Raw genomic sequence first — 23,463 nt, 5'->3', positions numbered from 1 at the left:
TGAAGTAATTAACATCCAGCACAGATAAACCGAATGACTTTATTCCGTTTTTATTCGCTTCTTTTTCTATTCACGGTCGATAAATTTTAATCCATGATGCCAGTATATTATATGTTTGAGCGTATTCCGTGTTGTATATCACGTAAGGATTAACGGATTCATGATCTGAATTTTTCGAAGCAAGTACATACATATGGCCTTCGATCTCATCCTCGTACTAAGGTGGTTCCTCACTTTGTGCGCAAGATATATTAAATTAAATCGCCAATATATCTTCTCTCTTTCTTCTCTTCTCACTTATATATAATATAATTTGTTCAAATATACTTGATATTTCAAATATATTTGATATGGTTTTTTGAAATAAAAAATGGAATTAAAAAATGTAATAATTTGTTACTTACCGTACATTAAATAAGTCACGGAAAGAAGTTCTTAAAAGAAGTTAAAATATAAGAATTAAGCCTCTTAATTTGATTGTTCTGACATGCAGATATTAAATTAAATGAACAAATTATATTACATATATAATACAGTACTCTTGTTTCACATTATTATATTTATCTTGTTTCATTTGATATTTATCTGGTACATGTGCAATCTATAAATTGGAATTTATTTTAATACATATATAATCAAAAAATGTTTTGCTAATGTAGATAGATTTTTAAATGAAACGAAAAAAAATTTATCTAGTTTTTGCATCATGTAATAAAAAAATTATTTAATTATTTTTTGTGATCTGTTAGAACGTTATTGGCAACATATAAGATTTATAGCAGCAATCTCCAATAATACTTCTAACAAATTTAGGGTTTCCTTTTGCCAAATATTAATTATGCATTGGATAAATATGAATGATGAATATGATACATCTATATAAAACGATCTTTATGAGAAGCGACAGGCAAACTTTATAACAAACGTAATTAACTTGTGAATGAATCACAGAGAGACTTTTTTCTAAATTTTATTAACGGTTCAGACATAAATTCCCTCTAGACTTGCTAAATCATCTATCTACCTCAATTAATTTTTCGCATCTAGAAAATTGTTGCTACAGTTGCAAGGGACCGTCTCTTCTCGTCGCGCATCGAACGATACGTTTCTTCGCGCCGAGCGATTCCCCCCTTCTAGTGCCAAGTTGCTTTCGCATAGCCGGGGAGAGAGAGAGATCGACGGAGTCTGCGCTCTCGATCGCGCGGGAACTCGAAGGTCGCGCGATGCCAAATGACGTCAACCGATAGCCGGCCGGCCGGCCGGTCCGCCGGTCCGCCGATCGCCGCTTGCGGTCAGGCGTGGGACCCCGCCGCGGTGGTTTAAATGGTCGCCGGAATGCGGTTAAGCCTTTTTGCCATTCGCGCCGTAGTCGCTCACCGGTACAGCAAAGGGGAATATTCAACGCCGTATCGAACGGGCGCGGCGCCCCCCTGGCATTTACCTTTCGGACGCTTCTTTCGGATCTCTCTCTCTTCCTCTCTTTGGCGAGTAATTTATTTTAATTTAATTAATATGACTTACAATATAATCGCCTTGCGTGGGGGAATTTATTTATAAATATGACGTTGCGTATCAATCATGAGAAATTAAAATTAAAAATCTCGACTGTTATAAAAAATGCTTATCAGAATCTAATTTATATTTAACTTTTATTCTCTTTTTTTTTTCTTTTTTTCTCTCGTTTCTTAAAAGCAGAGACTTAATATTACGAAGTTGGAGGTATTCTAAGTAGATGCGAAATGAATTGTAATCTAAAAATTGGCGATCGCAAAACTTGTTCAGAAGAGCGGGTTCCGTCACATTGAATCGTGTAGCGAGATAGACCCGACGTGTACCAGGATGATTCATCACTGAGAACTGAATCCTGGTGTTAAAGGGAAGCGTGTTTCATTTTTAATCGGACAATTGTCCGTAATAGCTTCCCGCATAGAGGCAATTCTCAATATGCATTACATGTGATATTCCTGTTCACTTCTCGTGTCATACTTTGACATCATTACTTGATTTCTCGCAATCACTTAAAATGTATTTATGCAAGATGCGCGAATATAATGACTTTAAATTATTATTATTTACATCTTTCATTAGAAACGTTAAATGGGTCATTTATTAAATGATATAATTAATCAATGCGTTTTCGAGCATGCGCAATGTGAAGATATTTTAAAAAATGTTTCAGAGTATATCATTTATAAACAATAATTATAATATATATATTTAATTATAATTTATATATAATATAAATACGATATATATTATAATTAAAATAATTATAATACACAAACTTATAAATTATAATTATTTATTTTGTTTTAAGCGTCTCGGAAAATGTGTAAATTCTCGCAAATTTGAGAGTCTATGGGATTAACGAGAAATTTAGATTGTGATTCATAAGGAAAACGTAGCTACTTATCGCAAGTATGCATGCGATTAAGGTTTTTCCGTGAATTTTCCTCTTGCGTAAACTGATACACACTTGTCGGGCGTGTGTGAGTCTCCGGCGCCAAGTGCTTAGCGCCGCTGATTACACGAGACCTTGCGAACGTGACGATAGCAATAGCGACCAACGCTAGAGCAAGCACGGCTATATAATATATAGTAGGGAGCCAGGAAATTCCTGGTTGGACCGAAGAGGGAGCATGAAATTCCACGAACTCGGGCCAACCGCTCGATCTCGTGTCTCGCAAGATTAATCACCAGGTGAGGACCAGGACGGCTAAGCGACCGGCAAAAAACGAGTGCACTTTGTTCGCCGTATCGAGATCGCATCTCGGGATCTAGTGATTAACCGTCGGCCGGTGGATCGGTTTTCAGCCGAACTTTCCGCCATTTCTGACCGTCTTTCTCGCGTTTACGTTTAGGTTGCTTTTAGGGATAATTATTATAAGCGAGAATGCACATATCATCCTTATTTCAATTTAAAAATTACATGGAAAAAATTTTTGTTTTTTTTAAATAATCTAAATATTTTTTTTTATCGCGAGAAATAAAAATGATAAAAAAATTCAAAGGAGAGAGGGGAGAATGTAGGACTTACTCCGTCCGTAATAGATATAAATAAGCAAGAGGCGCGCAATATATAGCTTATTTTATTATTAGAGTCCATTGGAGGAACTTGGAGAGTTTGCAGTGACTTTTATACCCGTTGCCGGATAATTTCTCGCGCACGCAACTTGACTCATCTCGCGCGATTTGGCATCGTCTGGTGGACGTGTTTCAAGGAAGACGCCGACTCGTCTTACGTCTGCAGCCGCCTTTCGTGGTATTCGCGCACGCAACCCCACCCAGGTTCTTTTCCCATCGATGGCATAGGCCCCGCCGCTTCATTCCGTTTCCTCATGCAAATCTCTCCCGCTTGTAGCTTCCAGGAAAGTCGCGTTGCGTGTTGAAACGGCGCGTCACTTGCGCGCGCTGCATCCGAATTGGGATACGCGCGCGCCTCCGCGAATTCAGGCGCACGCATCGGTCACGTGCGCGATGCTACGCGCGTCCGAAAGCCAATTCCGATTTCGGGGAAACAGGTGAGGTCGCAGGTGGTTTTTCCGTTTCGTCGTCACGCGAGGAAAATCGCGGAATATTCGATTCTTAAAAATCTGCAGTAGAATCCACAACGTTTTATTTCATTTTATTTCCTTTTAATAGTTTCGCGCTGATAAATACTGCTAAATAATAATCATTGACCCCAATATCTTGATACATTCTTCAAGTTTCAATTTGCTTTTCTTTTATTTCGAATATAACATTTAGAATGTATGTAATCCTGGCGATCTTATGTTTTATGGAAAACAGCGGGGCTGATAAAGTCAATGATTGGTTGAAAAGGAAATCGGACGTTAATAGAGGCGGAATAATTATATGGTACTGAATTTACCCTGACTAACGTTGCGTTGCGAAAGCCATCGTACGAAAGTGAGGAAAATGTCAAGCGGTCCATTATTAAAATACATATGTAATACGAACGGTTGATGTGGGTTGTATTCTAATATCATTGAACTGTAGTTTCTCTGTGAATGTAACGCGCCTTCTGGTTATTGCAAAACAATTCCGCTTCGCGCTATCGACCGCACGCAGACGGGTTTGGCATCTCGCGAAGATATTAATTAACATTCCAAGCACTCTTTATTAATTATCTAAGCAAATTGAAATCAACTGTTCTCTCGCGCCTTCTTTGTCTGTCAATCTTTTCGCATTATTAAAGTTATTATCTTTTTCTTAGATATTCTTTTAAAATAATATTTTATAATTATATATATATATTTTTTTTTATTTATTTTTATTAATATTTTATTACAAGATAGAATTTTTTCTATCTTATTTTTCCTGCAATTTTAATCATTTTTAAAGATTTTCCTTCAAAATTTAAATATGTTAATTTCTTTCTATTTCTGTTTTCTTATCATTTATAGACTGTAATAAAATTCATTTCTTTCTCACTTTTACAGTCTCTTCCTCTTCCTCCTCTTCTTCGCTTCCTCTCCTCCCACTGGCTATAATTACGCTTTTCCTTCGGGAGCAAGTGGGTGACTATTTTTGTACCGGAGACTGTACGTAAAAGCGCATCTCCGTAAGATGACGCAATTCATTCATTCATTAACTGTGGCCGCGTGGGAGAGACTGCAGATAAGTGCCGTAGTAAGAGCGCCGACTGAAGTTGCACTTAGAACTTTCTAACGGGAAGAGTTTCCGGAATAATAAAACAACATTATACTCTTGTAAAAGTTCTCTATTTAAGAGTCAACTAAACTCAATTAACTCAATTAATTTACAAAATTATATTTATATACGGTTATATATTGTTAACTAATATTTTTAAAACATTTAATATCGAATTGCGAAGCTATTTTTCTGAAGTTGGTGCCGTTGCCAATTTTTCTCTCTCTCTCTCTCTCTTTTTCTCTAATTTTAAATAATTGAAGAAGTCGTTAAACTTTACTTTCCTTACAAGAGAATATTATACAAGACTATGAGCTAAATTTAAAGCCGAGATACAAGCTAATACCTGCTTTGCATTGCTTAAAGTAATATTCCTACAAAATTGTTATATTTATATACGGTTATATATTGTTAACTAATATTTTTAAAACATTTAATATCGAATTGCGAAGCTATATTTCTGAAGTTAGTGCCGTTGCCAATTTTTCTCTCTCTCTCTCTCTTTCTCTCTTTCTCTCTAGTTTTAAATAATTGAAGAAGTCGTTAAACTTTACTTTCCTTACAAGAGAATATTATACAAGACTATGAGCTAAATTTAAAGCCGCGATACAAGCTAATACCTGCTTTGCATTGCTTAAAGTAATATTCCTACCAAGCGGGCGTCATTATAATTTTAAATTTTTCACGTAAGTTATTTAAATGTTATTCCAAAGATTTAGATAACAACATAATTATCATTTTCAGTCGAACCACAGATTTATCAGTTATTCCCGCATAGGAATGACGCGTTTCAGTTCGCATACCCGTTTCCGGTCAACGTGCAGACGAAGAAAAGAGAGAGAAAGACAGAGAGAAAAAAAGAATACTGATCTGATCAATTAACCAAAATCTCTTGCACTGACAATTAAAAACTCAAGTCGAATATCCTCAAACTCGCAAAATCTATTTTGAAAATGTTGACTCAGTATCTTCAATAACGATTTAAACTACTTTTTTTTTAAAGAGTGATTTTTCTCCTTTCTTTTTGATAAAGATAATTTTGATAAAAGAAGATCCGTAACTAATTGTGTATTTTTAATTATTCTGTTTATAATTAATTTAACTTTAATTTAGTGTTATATAACTACAGAAAGTAATTATTCGGATAAAACTTTTTTATATTTTGTATATTGTTCTTCGAAGATAAAAAAAATATCTAAGACAATTTAGAATAATTTTAAATACGCAAGTTTTAATTACTTTACATATTTTAGTGTTGAAGTTAATAGATCTTTCACATTCCCAATGTATTATTATCGATCAATTAATTATTCTCGGCGGCAACGCACGCGTATTTTACGTTCGAGATTGCTTTGTCCCTCATTGAAAGTCTTTCCTCTTCTCTCGATCGACTCGCCGTTCTCTTGTTCTTATTGCATTTCTCATTCAAGGTATGCCAGTCGCTTACCTACCTACTCTCAAAACGATAGGTGGAAAGGCATGGAGAAGGGATGCCAAGAGAGAGGAGAGAAAGATAGGTAGATAAGGAGAAAGACAGAGAAGTAGACACGGTGAATGAGACAGCAGACTGACATTTTCCGTGAGTAATTTGCGCGATGAGAGGTGCGCTTCTTCGTCTTCTTCTTGTGTCGTCTATATGCCTTGGAAATATTGAGAAATTGTTTACACTTACTTATGACTCGCCATTATTTTGTCAACATATTTTGCAAATTTGTAGAAAAAACGTTCTCGTCATATTTGACTGCATTTTATAAGTATGACGATTACATATTGATTATTATTTGATTGTATTTATATATAATTATCAAGAGAGATCAACTTGTCTTTAACATCATATCTTGTTGACTGTTACAAAAAATATTAAATTGAAAATTTGCTCGTCGCTTGCATGCTTCACGTGACATCCCTTTTAAAAATTAATTTTTAAAATAGCTTATACTATATATCCTAAATAATATATGTGAAAAGCTTTTAATTTATAATCGCAATCAATGAGCACGTTTCACAGGTAGATTATTGCAAATAATCATCATTCGAAGTATTTCTATGTCGTTTAAACAAAATATCATTTTAAAACATATTATAATTATATCAAAATAATATAAAAATCTATATAAATATTAAATATATTTATATATTTAATATTTGTATAGATTTTTATATTTAAATATTTATATATCATTTTAAAATATATTTACATAAATTATATATATTAGGAACCAAGAATTACACAAATCTTCAAAAGTCTTTTTCGAATATAAAACCATCTATTTTTTCTCACCTCGCGAGAACATAATTCCGCGCGTAAAAGGCGCGCGCCTGCTTAACGCAAGAGTGACTCATTCGATTGCGCTTTCTCGCAGGCAGACGAGAAAGAATCGTCCGGTGATGGTTGCTAAATGTATCGTTGATTTGTAGCCGGCTATATCGACGCGTGGGAGTGTTCTTATTGCGTCTGGTCATCGGAACGGACGTCGACTATCTCGTTCCTCTTTCCTTCTCCTTCTCTAGATACTACCGTTCCTATATCTCATATCTGTCGTAAGATATTTATCCCTACCTTTCTATATCTCCGTTTGCGGAGATATAGACTGTATCCACATGCGAACGAACACATACGAACGGCGAGACCTCCTAAGTAATTGCATGGTGGTGTGTTCGCCGATAGAATGCGCATTTAATTTTATATTAAATATATATATATATATATATATATATATATATATATTTTATAAAATAATATTTTCTTTAAAGAAACGATTTCTTTAAATAATTATTCGCAATAATCTAATCTGTCTGAAATGTGCCGTTGATTGCGACAATAAATTGAACGCTTTGCATATATTATCGAAGAATATATTAACCATTTTCAAATTTAATTATTAATTTTTAAAATTTTACAGAATTATTAATTTTTAAAGGAATATATAATATAAAACATGCAAACGCGGACGATAAGATTTTCAGTTTAATATTTTTTTGTAACAGGCAATAAAAAATCTGATGCTAGTGAAAAATTGATTTCTCTTGGTATAATTACATATAAATCCAGTTAAACAAAAATAATACAGTATTTATGCGATATAAAATATTTTATTTGTATAATCATTATTATTTCGGCGTCAGTTTATTCCAAGTTTCAATCCTTTCGCGCGACGAATCTCTTTACTTTCGTAACTGATGAATGGCTCGATGCTTGCACATCACGAGGCTCGAGCACGAAGAGATTTATGGCTTCGTCTTATATACGGGTGACCAGGAAGAGAAACGTATCGCGTCACATTCGCATATGTGGCTCGAGAAAGAGGATCGTTCATTTTAAAAATATAAACAGATTCTAACATACATGTGCTCTGCTTGAATTCCAGCAAATTAATCGCGAATTTGCATGAAAAATTCGGAACCATTCTTATGCTACGTGTATGCAAGCACGTAAAATCGGAAAATAATTAGGAATTTTTAATAAATTATTGAATTTTATATAATTATCTTCCTAAATTTTCTAAAAAATTATCTTCGCTCTTAATTAATTAGTTGAATTTGACTTTGCTAAGTTTATAATTAATGTTGTAAAGAAATGTCATTCTGGAAGATCAGGAATCTTTAGAGAATTCGATGAATGAAGAAAGTGTCAATTCTACGAACCCGCGAATAAGAATGAGAGTTGATTCGGGTCGTCAGAAGTAGATCGTAGAGGAATATCTCTTTTGGGTCTCGCCTAGATCTCCAAGTGTTGTGTGTGGTGGAGAAAGTGATAATCACTGAAAGACGGCGGCTCTAAATACGTCAAAGCCGCTTGAAGGGAAGTTTGCATAGGTCATGTAGATGCGAATCATCGCATATACATCTCGGCATAATCGGACGTTGTTATCGACGCGCGGGTCGTCGGGTATCGAGGAACTTACGTGATTATCGCATGAAACACGAAACTCAACATCATCAGCATACTCGAGAGTTCTTTCGACGTGACAGATATTGCGCGATACTCTCGCAAACCCTTAATGTACATACGTGTTATTCTCTCTGATTAGATTATTTCTCCTTCTTATCGAAGTATTTATGTTTGCTCTTGTCTGAACTTTTCTAATCAATCCGCAATTCTCAATAAAGATGTAAATTGGGTTGAGTGCTCAACTTTATCTAAACTGAGAAAATGCTACATGTTCCTTTCAAACATAATCTTATTTTACTAGTTATTTAAAATTATTATAAATATATATTCATTATTCTTATTTTAAAAATTTACGAATAATTAACACCGCCACTTCAAATTATATAATCCTAATTTTTTTATTAAACTTTTGATTAACTTAAAGAAAAAAAAATTCTTATAGCTTTATATTAATTATTATTGCCATATAAAATAATCCACGCGCATATAAAATATCCCACTTCTAATAACCTGACAAGACCCTGAAATCACGCGTTTGTTCATCCGTGCTTGGCGCTCTCGGGAGAAAAAGACCTGCGAAAAAGAAGAGAGACCGGAAGAGGAGGAATACCACCTGGAAAAGCGCGGGAGTACTTTCACCCCGGAGATCCACGCCCAAACTCTCCCCTAAGCAGAGGCGTCGCGCTCAATACGACGCGGAGAGGAATCCTTTTCCTCCCTTCCCCTCGTCGCCTCTCCCACCCTTCCTCCCTCCCACGCTCTCCTTTATCGACGTCGCGTCGCCTATCTCAATGGGAGAGAGAGGAGAGACGATCGATTCGCGTCGACGTACTATGTACTATGGCCTGCTTACGCGAGAGGAGAGCACTGACCCCCAAGGTCGTTCTTACGCGGCTGCACGTGCTGCCGCGAATTGACGTTGCCCCCCCTTCGCTTTTCCCTCCACTCTCCTCCTCGCCGGTCTCGCGTAGAGTACTCGCTCTCAGTCGGAGAGTCCCCTCTCCCCTCCCAACCTACCGTGCTACATCGGCGACGAGACGCCGCCGACCACTTTTGCGGCCTCCTCACTCGACGATGGCGCGTGTGACATTCACGAAATACCGAGATTACTCGTAAAATCTCGCTCCGAGGTACGCGTGTCGGAAGATGTCGGTCAGGGATCTCTGATAGAGCGCGAAGTGAAGACTCTCAGCCAAGTCAGGAATTCCTCGTCGTGCGGTTCTCTTGATGAAACGACGCTAATTTTTTTTACGTAACGTTATAGTGTTACACACGCGCTGTCTGTGCGAATAAGATATTTTTACGCGATCGACACGTGAAATGACACGCGTCGTCCGCATACCCTGTGGAAGGAATTATCGACTATGATATAGTACTGACACTATACTTAATTAACCATCGTTGCCGAGACGGCGAAGTTCGCTTCGAGAGTCACCCGGAGGGAGCCGGATCAATTTCGAGCTTAACGCTCGCTCCTGCTCTCGGTTGTTCATCACGCGTCCTCGTAAGACTCAATTAGTACTTTAACGTTTGTAGGCGGAGTCGGTATGCGATTATCGATTAATGAATTAGGAAGCAGTGACGTAAGATCGCCGTCGTTCTTTCTGTCAGTGAACGAGTTCTTGCTCTATAATCTTATGTTCGCGCGATATCGCGTTTACACGATGCACGCGAACGCACGGAGAGATACAAACGTCATAAATTCCGCTACGCCTTAACGATTATTAGCATATATTCTAACATTCAGTTGTGTGCGGGCAGCATCTTACTTCCGCGTTCCCGACGTTCTCGCGTGATTCCCACTCGCCACGCACACGTGTGCACGCATACAGATGCACAGGCACATGTTTTTACGCGTACGTGTAATTAAATATATCGTAAAGATATATTGGGAAGATGAGTATCGCGAAATATCGCGAAAAATCTGAGGAGATACTTGCCCAGTGAGTCAACGACCATAAAATTTATATTTGTAGAATATTATAATTCCTTTACAAAGAGGAACTAAAAAAAAATCTTAGAATCAGACATATTTAATTTATTAAAAATTTATTCTTGTAATTATATGTAAGATAAAGTATCTTGGTTTTTTTTATTATTTAAAGTATTATTAAGATGTTGGGTCGGAGATATAGAGGCGCCAGAATAAAGGCACGTATAACAGGTAGACACAAAGAGAAAAAGAAAGAGACAGAGAGACTAAACCAAAGTCTCTCTTACCAATTTAGTTAGTGTGCCGTTATTTTTAGATGTTTCGCATTTTTTCCACCGCGGGCGACGACGTCCTGGCGATGCGCCAACTTCGGCGCGAGATTCATATTCCCGAGCGCACCGAACACGTGGTGATGCACTGACGTGAGATCGCTTTCGTGCACGTGCATATCGGTGGCTGCGCGCGCGAGCTTGACGGACGTCTTCTCTCGTTTTCTTCCTCGTTCCTCCGGGAGCGTCTCCTTCCGCTTGTCCTCGTTTGCGAGCTCCGACTGAAATGTTACGGCATCTGTGGAGCAGCGCCAGAAAGGGCACGCACGTTGCAAGACGAGAGTTCCAAGAGCGAGCAACTTTAATTGAATTCTTCTTCAAAGCTGCTACATTAACGTGGATTCCTATAACGTGTTCACGCGAGTGCAATTGCTCTTCTAGTGTTACGCTTATTTGCTTTGATTCTCATGTTGAAATAATTTCGAAAATAATTGCTGATAAATATATTTTAATATGTCCCTTAACAAAGATATTTTTATAAGCAATTAAAGTAATATTTATAAACAATTCTTCGTTTTTACATCATAAACGTAACGTCCTTGGATATAAGCAGTAGTCTTGTGCTTATAAAGACTGTAGATATAAAATTGCTTATGATTTCGGTGAATTTATTAATCAGCAAAAATTATCAAATACGTGTTAACAAAATTTTTTCCTTCGTAAAGTGAATTTTTTTCGTTAATTAAAATGTTAGGACGGTAGCGAAGTCAACCGAGCACTCCGCTTTTACGAGTTGTTGAGGAAATGGAAGGAAACGAAGGAATGCTTGACGCGCGCGGCAATCACGACTCGGGAAACAGAGATGTTGTATAATAACCCATATAACAGCCTATTTGCGCTTTATATTACGTATGAATCACTTTAAAAGGCGAATGAAAATTGACTCAATAAAGATAAGATAAACTGCGCGGCAGATGTGAAACGATCGTTGAGATGGAATTATATTACGACAATTAAGAAAACGCGAACGGATTAGGGCTGGAGGGCATCGTGAGAGAGACTATTTTTCCTACGCGTGTGAATGTAACAATGCTGAATCGGTTTTACGGAAATGAGAGAATTAGCGACTACATTCGTACGAGAAAAATCTGGACCAACCGGATTTCCACCGATTGTGCCAGGCGCCGCGAATGATACGGTTTGCAGAAACGCCCACGGTTTTGTATGTCATCCTAAACCGCCTCCGTGGCCATATGATTCAAAGGATTCGCTGCTGTCAAAAGAGCTCCCATTAATTTTTTATGACCTAATTCACTGCAATTTTAATATTTGCTCCGATTAATTTTCACCTGAAAATAATGTTTGCAGTTTCTTAAGGGAAAGTTAATGATATAATAAATGTATTTTTATAATGTAAAGTTGTAAAGTATATTGAGATAATAATATAATATTAATATAATACAATATAATACAATATAAATAATAATAATATAAAAATGAGAGAGATACAATATAATATAATATAAATAATAATGATACAATAATAGTACAATGATAATAATATAATTTTTATAATATAATAAATATTATATAATATTCTTTTTATTTTTCTTTTTTTAATTTTCACAATATTTATTTTATTACAATCTTTTTAATAATAATATCATGATTTATTCGTTACAACAATTACTCGATTGTAATAGGAATTTTGAGATAACTCTGTATATTTTGAGATAAATATTATCGTACATCCGTCAATATACGATTTCGAGTATAAAAAGAAAATGGTTTCGCAATATCAATGATATTTTTATGTACTTTTTGAAACTATTTTTCGGTTTTAACTTTGAACGCAAAGATATTTTTATTACAAAAAAGTGATAACTTTTAGTTTTCAAGTCTGCTTACGATTAATTAGTAACATTCTTGTGCATTATTATTCATGGATATTTTTGAAAAATGCAAATCAGAATTTTATATTTGGACAGCATTCTGTTACTTGCTCTACAGTCATTCGATTGAATATCTGATGATATAAATAGCTTGCGCAATTTAATAATGCCACATTATATTTCTTTTTCTTTAAATATAAATTACGCGAAAACTCAGACTGATGTCAATGTTAATTTATATGTAAAATATTATTCATATGTTATTTAATTTTCATATGCTATTTATTTAATTTTTAGAAAAGAAAAAAGAAAAAAATTGATCAAAGTTGACAAATCGTATTCGAGATATTATTATATATATTGCATTATGCGAGCGTGAATTATACTGTTTGCGTGATATGTACCGTTTAATATGATAATCTTTACATTCGTACTAACGATATTTAATAGATGAATCGATTGATTTTGTTGCAGACGAGGAGATCGACGTGGTGTCGTACGAGAAGAAGACGACATACTTCAATATCGCGCAGAAGCAACACGATGCACGCCAGCTGGCCTTGAATTTCGCACCAAAACAACTCAGTTCAAGTCAGCTGGCCTTAAACTTCCCGCAGAAACAACCCGACGCAAATGACCTGGCCTTGAGCTTCGCACAGAAGCAATACAATGCAAATCAGCTGGCCGCTAACAAAGTCAAGACGGATGTGCGCCGACCTCGCGGTAGACCGCCAGGTCCGAACTCTATAAAACGAAAGATAGCCGCACAGATCAGCAGCTTGAATAAGACAAGCGATTCCTCTCTGAAACGGACCCGTGCTCACCCGTATCAGCGGGAACAAAAACGGCAAAACACGAAGAATTGGAGTCGGGCCGATGACGATGGAGCGGACAAGAGGCATCTACATAACAACATGGAGCGGCAGCGTCGAATAAGCCTGAAGAAGTGTTTCGATACGTTGAAAGCGACAGTGCCATTGATAGCGAAGAAAGAGAAAGCATCAAAGGTAGCTATCTTGAACGGGGCCTTCGCAGACATCCAGACGCTACAAACTACGAACGATAGTCTGGCGAAGGAGTACTCCAAACAACGAAGTCGAAACATACTACTCAGGCAGAGAGTTGCAGAACTCAGGCGGGAAGCAGAAATACAGCGTCGTCTGCAACAGCAATATTGAAGGAGGAAAATCCGTTAGCAGTCTCACGGCGGGAACCGGATCGATTTCACGTGACGTAAACGATATCGACGTGTGAATTGAATGTAATATAAAATCCTGCCAAAAGTGAAAAGGGACGTAATAATTTGTACGCCAAAGATCTTAAAATTGTGAGAACTGTGGAGCGGGAACACGATATTATTATTTAAGGGAGTGCAAGTGATGATATAGGGAGTGCGTGTGTGACAAAAATAAAAGAGCGAATGAGAAAGTGTATTTGTATATTTTTTTTTACGTCTATTCTTAATTTGTGCGAATTTTACACAGCTGTTTCGTTGTATAAATGAAACAGCATCGCTAACGACGAAGTGCGCGTAAACGAATCTATATGAAATTTTTACGGGCACGGAAATAATCAGACGTTGTTGAGATCAACGTGATAAATTATGCGAAAGTTGAAAATTCCTTCGATCTGCTCCATGAAAATTCTCCCTTGATACCGCTTTCATCGGCTTGATTAAAAATATGCGGTATCTCGTCTTTAATATCGCGTTTCTTTACCGATTCGCTTCATGTCAATCTTCACGCGGAACGTTCGATCTGCCGCACTTCAGCGAATCATTGGCGGATGCATTTTAATTTCTGTCGCGTAGATAAAGCGAATCGGTTGAGCGGTCGGAAGGGACCTTATCACGATATTGCTCAACAACCTGACTACCGGTTCCCGACCGGTTCGCCGGTCTTAGGTCTGTTGGCACCGGTTCTAACCACTTTTTAGAGACCACTTTGCGTATATTTATATATATATAAAAGAAAAATTATAAAGGTAAAAAAAGTGAGAAAAACGCGTACTTCAGTCGCTGGCAATCGATTTTTTTCCAAAACCTGTACCGATCACGAGGAAAAAGAGTTGCGTGAGTTCCTCGTATCATCGAGCCAGAAAAAGCGAAATCGTTCTCGTGCGCAATGAATCGATGATCATCATTATGCGAGGTCTCTATTCTTTCACGCGTGCGATCTACCGTAAACATTTAATTATCCCGAACTATGTAAACTTAGCAAAATCCTTAATGTGAAATTGGCGACGACGATTCGACAGCAAGAATACGAGAAGAGATATTAGGATATAGTGGGATATAAAGATCCGAAATATTTCCAGGACACAAAACAAACTTCTCTCTTTGAGATTTGGCTCTCAGATATTCAGCGCATTCTAAATTCTCCTTTTAATTGCGCACACGGACACAGTTGGTACCTAGTTTAAGGCACGAATTAACTGATAGTATCTCCCTTTTTGCTTTCCCATATTTCCTCGCGATTTAATTCCTGCGGAAAAGGTCTCTTCGGCGATGACCGTCGCGCGACCCTGATAGAAACACTATCTTCCCGCCTCGAGCCTTCTTTAGCAACCTGTGCGAAAGATTAAATAGCCGCTTTCGGCTATGCACAACCTAATTAAGTGGAGCAAGTAAATAGGTAGGTAGAAACACGATGCATGAGACGATGAGTCAGTCAAGAAGATGGATAGGTAGAAATAGTTGACAGCGTTTCCACGTATACGTATTTGTGGCGTATCCATTATTTGCTTTATATAATATGTCGCTTTTTCTCACGTACAATTGAAATACATCAATAATTGGGAGAGTAGGTTTTCTTGATAGAGACACACACACGTACATACATACTCTACACGTGAGGCGACACATTGACACATGCCACATATAACTTGATCTACTTTTACTTTTATTATAATTAGCACAAGTCTTTTTCTTCGTATTTTCTACATATCTTTTTTACTTTTCGCATATAGCCATTTGAGTCGAATCATCCTTTCAATCAGGTTCCTTTTAAAGATATATTTGCTTTTTCTCACTTCTTTTGCATCCGGAATTTTGATTCCCTGACTTGTCGCGTTTAGAAAATAGAGCCCGACTGTAAAACTAACATCGCGTATTCTATTGGGTGCAATAAAATGAAGCAGATGCTGCCGCGGCAAATCGTTCTTTTTGAATTGCTTCATCTTTCGGCCGTCGTCGACCGGCAGAGAAGGGAAGTGGATATAACGCGGAATTGATCAATTTTTTTATTTTTTTTTTTTAATAATACGATTCGATTCCGTCGAAAGAGAAATTTAATTTTTGATATCGTTTTGAGATATCGCGCAGATATTAGCACGTGTCTTCCTTGATTTTAATTAATTAATTACTTCGTTTTGTAGAGCAAGATATACATGCATAGGAGTATCGCGCGAAATAACCAGCGTTAGATATGTTTCGCGAGCATAAAGTACACTTTCAACATAATATCGATAAAGTTTTACGCATATACATATGTATATAGATTTGCATATATTTAACATATGTAGACGTGAATAAATATTTATACATATATATTAAATACATATATATTAAAAACATATTGACACGTGAGAAAGAAGAGAACTACCGCTCTAACGGCAATTAATAATAATTATTAATATTATTACTATTATTATATTTACCCTCATATCAATGTTATCAGCTTTAGTTTAATGTAGCATCGCGCGCTGCCGGCATTTCGTAAATCAAGATAATTATATTACACAGTCCTAATGAGATGTTAACTTTTGAGCACGGCTTATAAAAGGAAGTAAGATGCTATATAACAATTACGATATACTATATATGTCATACATAATTATATATGTACAAACATATATATATATATATATATGTATAATACAATTACCTTAGATGCATAAATAAGAGCAACAATATATACATATACGCAAATAATAATACGTATAATTATGTATGACATACAAAACGACATAAACGACATGCTATAGAGATCGGTTGAAGATGCGCGAGTGAAAAACATAGTATCTTTAGAGATGATTTTTTATATTACTATACATACATATATAAATATATATAATATATATAAAATACATATGTATATATATATATATATATATATATATATATATATATATATATATATATATATATATATATGTATATATATATATATTATATTTATAATATATATTGTATATATATGTTATATATATGTTATACATATATATGTTTTATATATATATATATATATATATATATATATATATATATATATATATATATATATATACATATATATATATACATATATGTGCGCGCAAAAAAGAAACAATGTGTTCATTACATTTGTAGGTAACAGTATTCGTTTGTATGCATACTTTTTATGATCGAAAGATGAAAAATGAACGCGAAGGTAAAAACCTTTCAAGAAACAATACACATACATGCGCGCGAGCGTGCGCTCATCGACAGTTGACATATAGAAAAAAAATTTATCGCACGAATATGTGTGTGCGCGTATTTCACCCGCAAATAGCTCAGATTCAAGTTAAAAATAGTAACAATGGCCGGACAAGATGAATAAAAAGTAGAACGGCAATGAATTAGAGATACATAGTCGCGTCGATGAGCGTAAAGAATAAATTTAGGTGAAAGAGTCAGAGGAAAAATCGCGCGAACCGACATTTTAATGATACAATAGACACATGTACACACACATGGACACGCATACGTACATGCACGTGCAACTATACATACACATGACACGCAGACGGATACAGTTAAACTAAATAGAAACTATTATTAATTTAACGACACGGGATATTTTTAATCGCGAGTTTATGATATATATTTATAAGTACACATGTATGTGTGTACATGACACATACAGACATTCATATGCAACATAATAATGCAGTTCGGAACACGGGCGACCGCAACAATTTCGCGATCCCGGCGATCGGGGATCCGTGAATCGTGAAGGACACATTAAAGCTCAGTCAAAGATCGCGAGAGATTTCTGAAGATAATTAACATTAACATTCTTTTGTATATTTTTTATAGACTTTTTTATATTTCGCATTAATTTTTCGAGAATCGATATATCAAGGGCATATGTAAATATGTCGCGCACGATTAGCTATTTCTGGTCAATCTAGACTCTTATTTAATTTAGAAAATTCCAAACTTTTAAAAATTTGTCCTCACTACCGCGTTCGAGCGTTTTCGACATTTATCATATTCCGTATAAGACGTTTTTTTATGTCTCCATATTTTTTTCTACGCTAAATATCGAAATAGATTTATTATATGAAATATGTAGTTAAAGTCATCGCCAAGAGTCACAGGTCATGATATTATATATACCGACCCGAAAAACCAAGCAAGAATACGCTCGTCATTTATTAGGATGATAGCAGTGAATTAATATTTATTACTATTTTTACGGTTTCTAATAATCCGTATACATTTTTCTCATGCATGCACGAGAAATCAACGTGAGAAGTCGGCGCGGATTTCGATAAAAATACTCCAAAAATACTAACTCGCAATCTGCATGTTTCTAAATTCACAAGATTTACTACTTTTCTTCAAATCGCCTATCATGCAGAAATATATAAGAATAATCACCATTCAATATTCATATAAATTGCGAATATAATGAGCGAATGTTAATGAGGCTGAGGATGATAAAAGATCGCTCATTAATTTTCTTAATTAACGAGCAATCTTTTAATTCTTTCCGATCAGACTTCTCGCGTTTGATCAAAGAGTGTTCCTTTGCTTTAAACCGATGATAAATTAAGCAATAGACCATAGGATGAACGAAAGGAAACTCGACAATGTATACCTCGCAGCAAATTTCGTTTCCTACGGAAACGAGAAAGGCCTCCTCTCGCGTGAACCTTTGCTTTGTCGCATTTTTCGTTTGCACGTGTGTCCGACCTGTGAGTTCTCTGTATCGTGCCAAATTGAGAGAAGAAGAGATAAATGTAGTATGAAATATAAAAATGAAGATAGTAGGTTGACTGAGGTCGGTTCTTCAGTCGTATCGTAGATGTATTTAACGTGCGATAAAGAATCGGGTCTCGACATTGGATGTCAGCCCTAAAGATGCATTTTTCCCTATTCCTTTTTTTTATTTCCTTTTTGTTTGTTTTTTGTAATAAAGATAGAGTTGTAGGTCTTCTCTAGGCAAGGATCTTTTTCATCAAAAATTGCTCAGAGAATAACCTGATTGACGGACGGATCGCGAGGGTGTTTTATTCTTCTCTCCATCTTATAGTCCATTCTTTTTTATCTTCCAGTACTCCTATTTGTATAGGGATTTTTTCCGAATCATTTTTCATCCCCTCCTAACGTGTTCGAGATGACACAGAAATTAAGCCAGCTCTAGAACAAGATTCCACAAGAGAAAAAGAAACCATATTTGTTTCCATTTTTATACGCAATGCTATTAAAACACATAGCTGAATGTTCATGAAATAATAACTAATGGTTTCGAATTAACAGAATTAGATATTTATACTTAAATTAGATAGCTGTAGATTCTTAGAGAGAGCATATACGTGCACATGAATAAATACACATTTTTCATGAGTGTCATCTCGAACTCAAGATTCCCTTTTATGAATATAGAAACGATTCTCGCATATAAATTTCGAGCAAATTGTATTTCGCTGACGTAGCAAATGACTTAGGAAATATAAGCTGATGACCTCGCAGATTGTCGATTTTTTTTATCGACTGTAGAGAATCGCGCAAAAGGAAAAAAAATATATTATAAAATACTTTTTCGCGATCAATATAGGTATTTACAGTACAAACTTTGCTTCTAGTTTATTCTTTGCGAAGTCTCGAATTTACCTTCGTCTTCAGATTGTTAAGTTTGTTGTTGCCATGTTGACATTGTACACGAGAAAAAAACGGAAACTAATTTCGAGAATAGCATTTGGTTTCCATTATGCCACGAATTAATGCAACTGCGCGAGTTACTCCTGATCGAATTTTTCGAACACCTCGCATCCGTCATGAAGAGTACGCACGTACCTGTTAGATAGAATTAAAAAATTATTAAAATAGTACGAATAGAAGAGAAGACATAAGAAAAAGTAGCGTTTGTAAACGACTTATGTCGATCTAGCTTTAACTTAAGCAAAGGACGGCTGTTGAAGCATATAATATTATTATACAATATATGTATGTATGTATATATGTATGTATATATATATATATATATTATATATATATATATATATATAATATACACATATATACCATAGAAGTAAGACAGGCGAACCTCACTTCTTTCGACTAGACATAGATTTATTCCGAAAGATTTCGTTGTTACAAAAGCTCAGAAATTTATTAATTTAAATTCTTTTTTTTCTTCGCACCGGAGCAAGACTCACTGTCTATTTTTCTTACAAAGATATGCGTGTAATATATACAGGGCATTTCATCTCTTCATTCGTTTCAAGAATATCTTAGGCTATCTTGTGAAAAGAATATTTTATTTCGAAAACATGGATTCTCTATTTTTAAATTAATGTTTCTCATTCTTTAATAATTTTGTTTCTCGCTTTTTAAAAAAGCTTGTTGTTAAAGCTTTTTGATAAAGCTTTTTGATTATCCATCATTTAAGGTGAAATATCCTGTATATATGTATATATCGTCCACTCCGTCTAGCTCCAGACCTATTTTTCGTCATAAGCAGTTTGCATCTAGAGTTTTCGTTGAACTTTAATCATCGATTTTCATGAAATAAAAATTGTAACTTTTGAGGGCGCAAACTTGTCGACCCAAAACACGACCGAAATTCATCTTCGCTCATTGCAATTTATACATACATAATACCATGTGTACCTAACGATCGTTTATACGAGAGAATTTTATATATGTATATGAAAAAATAAATATAGTTTGTTATAAGAAACTACGGATAATTGTATCGAAACTTGCAGTTTGAAAACGGGGAGGGTGGGAAGTTGAAAATATGGGAGAGAGAGAATAAGAAAGTGATAGAGACAGAGTAGCGAGAGTAAAAAGCGAGGGGCTTGACGGAAGTGAGGTAGAATAAAAATTGATCATAATGATCAATGAATAGTTCATAGCTTAGATTCTTTTATTCAGAGTAAGAAGAGATATTTTTTATTTATCCTCTTTATTTTTATACGGCGTCGCTACCGAAAACACTTCTCGTTGTAACCGGGACGAGAGAGGAATTTATAAACGGCAATCGAAGTAAATGTAATTTAGATGATAAAGGCGTTTCTGGCGCAACAGAGATGAATAAGAATTGTATCAAATTAATATAATGAAGCTTACGCTAAAAAGCTAGAGAAAATCGGAGCAGACGGACGTTGATATATAAAAGAAGAAATATATATACACATATATCTTCTTTTATATATTTTTATAAACTGGCACATGGGAATCCTTACAGACAGATTTTGCGATATGTATGTATATATATATATATATATATATATATATATATATATATATATATATATATATATATATTAGATACAGATATATAGAATCTCTTATTTTTACAAGAAAATCAGTTTCAGAAAAAGGAAAAAAATAACAAGAAGATATTCGTTAATCGTTTGTACGTCCGACGAGGAAGGATACGATGTCGGATACGCGTCGTTTATGTCGTACTTTTGTATTTCTTGATGATAACATCGCATGCTTCCTCGTCGCGACGATGTACACGAAGTGAGCACTACAGAGACTTAGCTGCTTTAATAGAGGGAGGTTGCTTCGTCCGGGCTTCGTTCTCGATGCTCTTAGAAATTGGTGCTTCGGGTCTCCGAGCGTAGATAAAAGCGTAGCAAAAGTATCCAGCTTCGCGCAAAAGAAATTTTATAATTTTATAGTGATCTTTTTATATATAAAGTGATTTCTTTTGTGATTTTGTTAGATAATTATAAATTACTTGTAGAGATGAAAATTTGACGAAAAGATATTTGAGGAAAAAAGAATTTAATATTTCTTTTGTATCTCTGGTTTTAAGTTCGACTATTGAATATATATGTGAACGTTTTGTCGGAACTGTCGACCCTATATTATTTGCAGATAATGTTTCACACGATCATCTGCGTAATATTAAAATATCGCGCGAGCACAGAGACGAAGCAACGATGCGCTCCGAGTTCATTGTACCTCGAAAATTGTTAAATTGTATACAAATAAAGAAAAAACGATCGTTTTCATCGACGAAAGATACGAGCCTCTCGATGACCATTTCCTCCGCTTTTCCTACATTTCGAGCTATTGTTATCGGATGAAATCGTCGCCGAGTCGCTGCTACAGAGTCTAAAATCCATGCTCCTGTACAATTATTAATACTGTACAGACTTCCATATACAACTGTGAAAACGGAGTCAAGATATACTTACAAATTATAAGAATATATTATATAATAGATATATTATAAAATAAAAAGAAGAGAAAAAGAAGTGTAATATTTATACCAGAAGTTATATATAAAATAGCATGAACAACTACTTTAAAAGTAATATTTATATATCTTTATATTTACTACTTACATATTACATACACGCGATACACATGCATACACACACACACACACACACACATATATATATATATATATATATATATATATATATATATATATATACACACACACACACGTTATAAAACGAGCATCTTGTAATCTACAGGCAGTTTATAAATAGCCGCTAATATTTTTTTTCTACGAGAATTATGTATAAAGAATCACAAATGCTTGTTTGTATTCACAATATTTTTCTTTTTTTTTTCGTTGATTTTGAAAGACATTGAGAACAGAATTATGTTGTACTTAAAATTATGCAAAAGGAGGCTTGTCCTTCCCTCGGTAAATCACAACGAACAATTACGAATACTATTGAACGAAAACATTTTTAATTAATTCAAATAACCTAAACGATTAATATAAAAATATAAGGAAATCGCCGATGGTTGGACGATCCTTTCAATTAAATTTTGACATTGTATATGATAATTAAGTTGTTAATTAAATGCGAGAGAACTTATAACGAGCGTAACATTTTGCTGTGCAGATTTTATTGCTAGCGAAAATATAAGCGCGATGAGGTTTATTCTTTTTTTTTTTCTTTAGGAAAAGGGTCAGACAGTTCCTTGACTTATATTCTGTTTGAATTACTCTATATATGAATAAAATATTATATCATTTAATTTTAGCGTTGCAATTTTTCTCTTTTTTTCCTCATCCACTTCCTCTCCAATATGATTAACTTATTTGATATTATAGAATAACGAGTTGCAAATTTCTAGTTAACAAACTAGTTTTACAAATTTCTAATTAATTATATGAGATACTTGTAAGATTATTAAATTATGATTCCAGTAATATTTTAAGTACAAAATAAGTAATGATAAAAGTCAAAATGCAAAAGAAAGATGCAAAATTAATGATATATATTATATGCAAAATTATTTTTAATACAAGGTTAATGATCTTCTTTAGCGAAAAGTTTAAACATATCCGTCAAAAAAAATCTTAAGATAAATACCTGTCATAATTTGTCCACAGAATAAAAAATGCGACGATGTAATAATGCAGTCAGTCATTAATTGATGTATGTGTAACCATTGTAAATGATGGTGGCTCTGAATTCATCTTCTAACGGTTTAACGTCTTCTATCGTTATGAGTTAGATTTTAACAAAAGTTATTTTGTACTTGTCCTTCAACTGATGATATGTTTTTAAAGAAATATATCCTACATAAATAACGAGATAATAAAAAACGAGATCAGTAAGAAAACAGATTAGAAAATGTTCTTAAAA

General features: G+C 34.9%; 1 protein-coding gene across 6 annotated transcripts in view; it reads left to right on the top strand.

Moving 5' to 3' along the window:
* Window positions 1-14,070, top strand: part of Myc (bHLH transcription factor Myc) — a 30,569-nt gene extending 16,499 nt beyond the window's left edge. For all 6 annotated transcript variants that reach the window (XM_083090581.1, XM_083090575.1, XM_083090578.1 and 3 more), the window contains one exon: window positions 13,114-14,070. In XM_083090581.1, coding sequence (XP_082946707.1) covers window positions 13,114-13,817 — 704 coding nt within the window. In that variant the 3' untranslated portion in view covers window positions 13,818-14,070. The remainder of the gene's footprint in view (window positions 1-13,113) is intronic.
* Window positions 14,071-23,463: the final 9,393 nt, after the last annotated feature.

This window comes from Camponotus vicinus, unplaced genomic scaffold (genome assembly GCF_025532165.1).
Source record: "Camponotus vicinus isolate PSW18456_S1 unplaced genomic scaffold, iyCamVici1.0 SCAF_2, whole genome shotgun sequence".
In the NCBI taxonomy this organism is placed as follows: Eukaryota; Metazoa; Arthropoda; class Insecta; order Hymenoptera; family Formicidae; genus Camponotus; species Camponotus vicinus.
The sequence above is the reverse complement of the archived record's forward strand: the minus strand, read 5'-3'. Positions and strand labels throughout refer to the sequence as shown.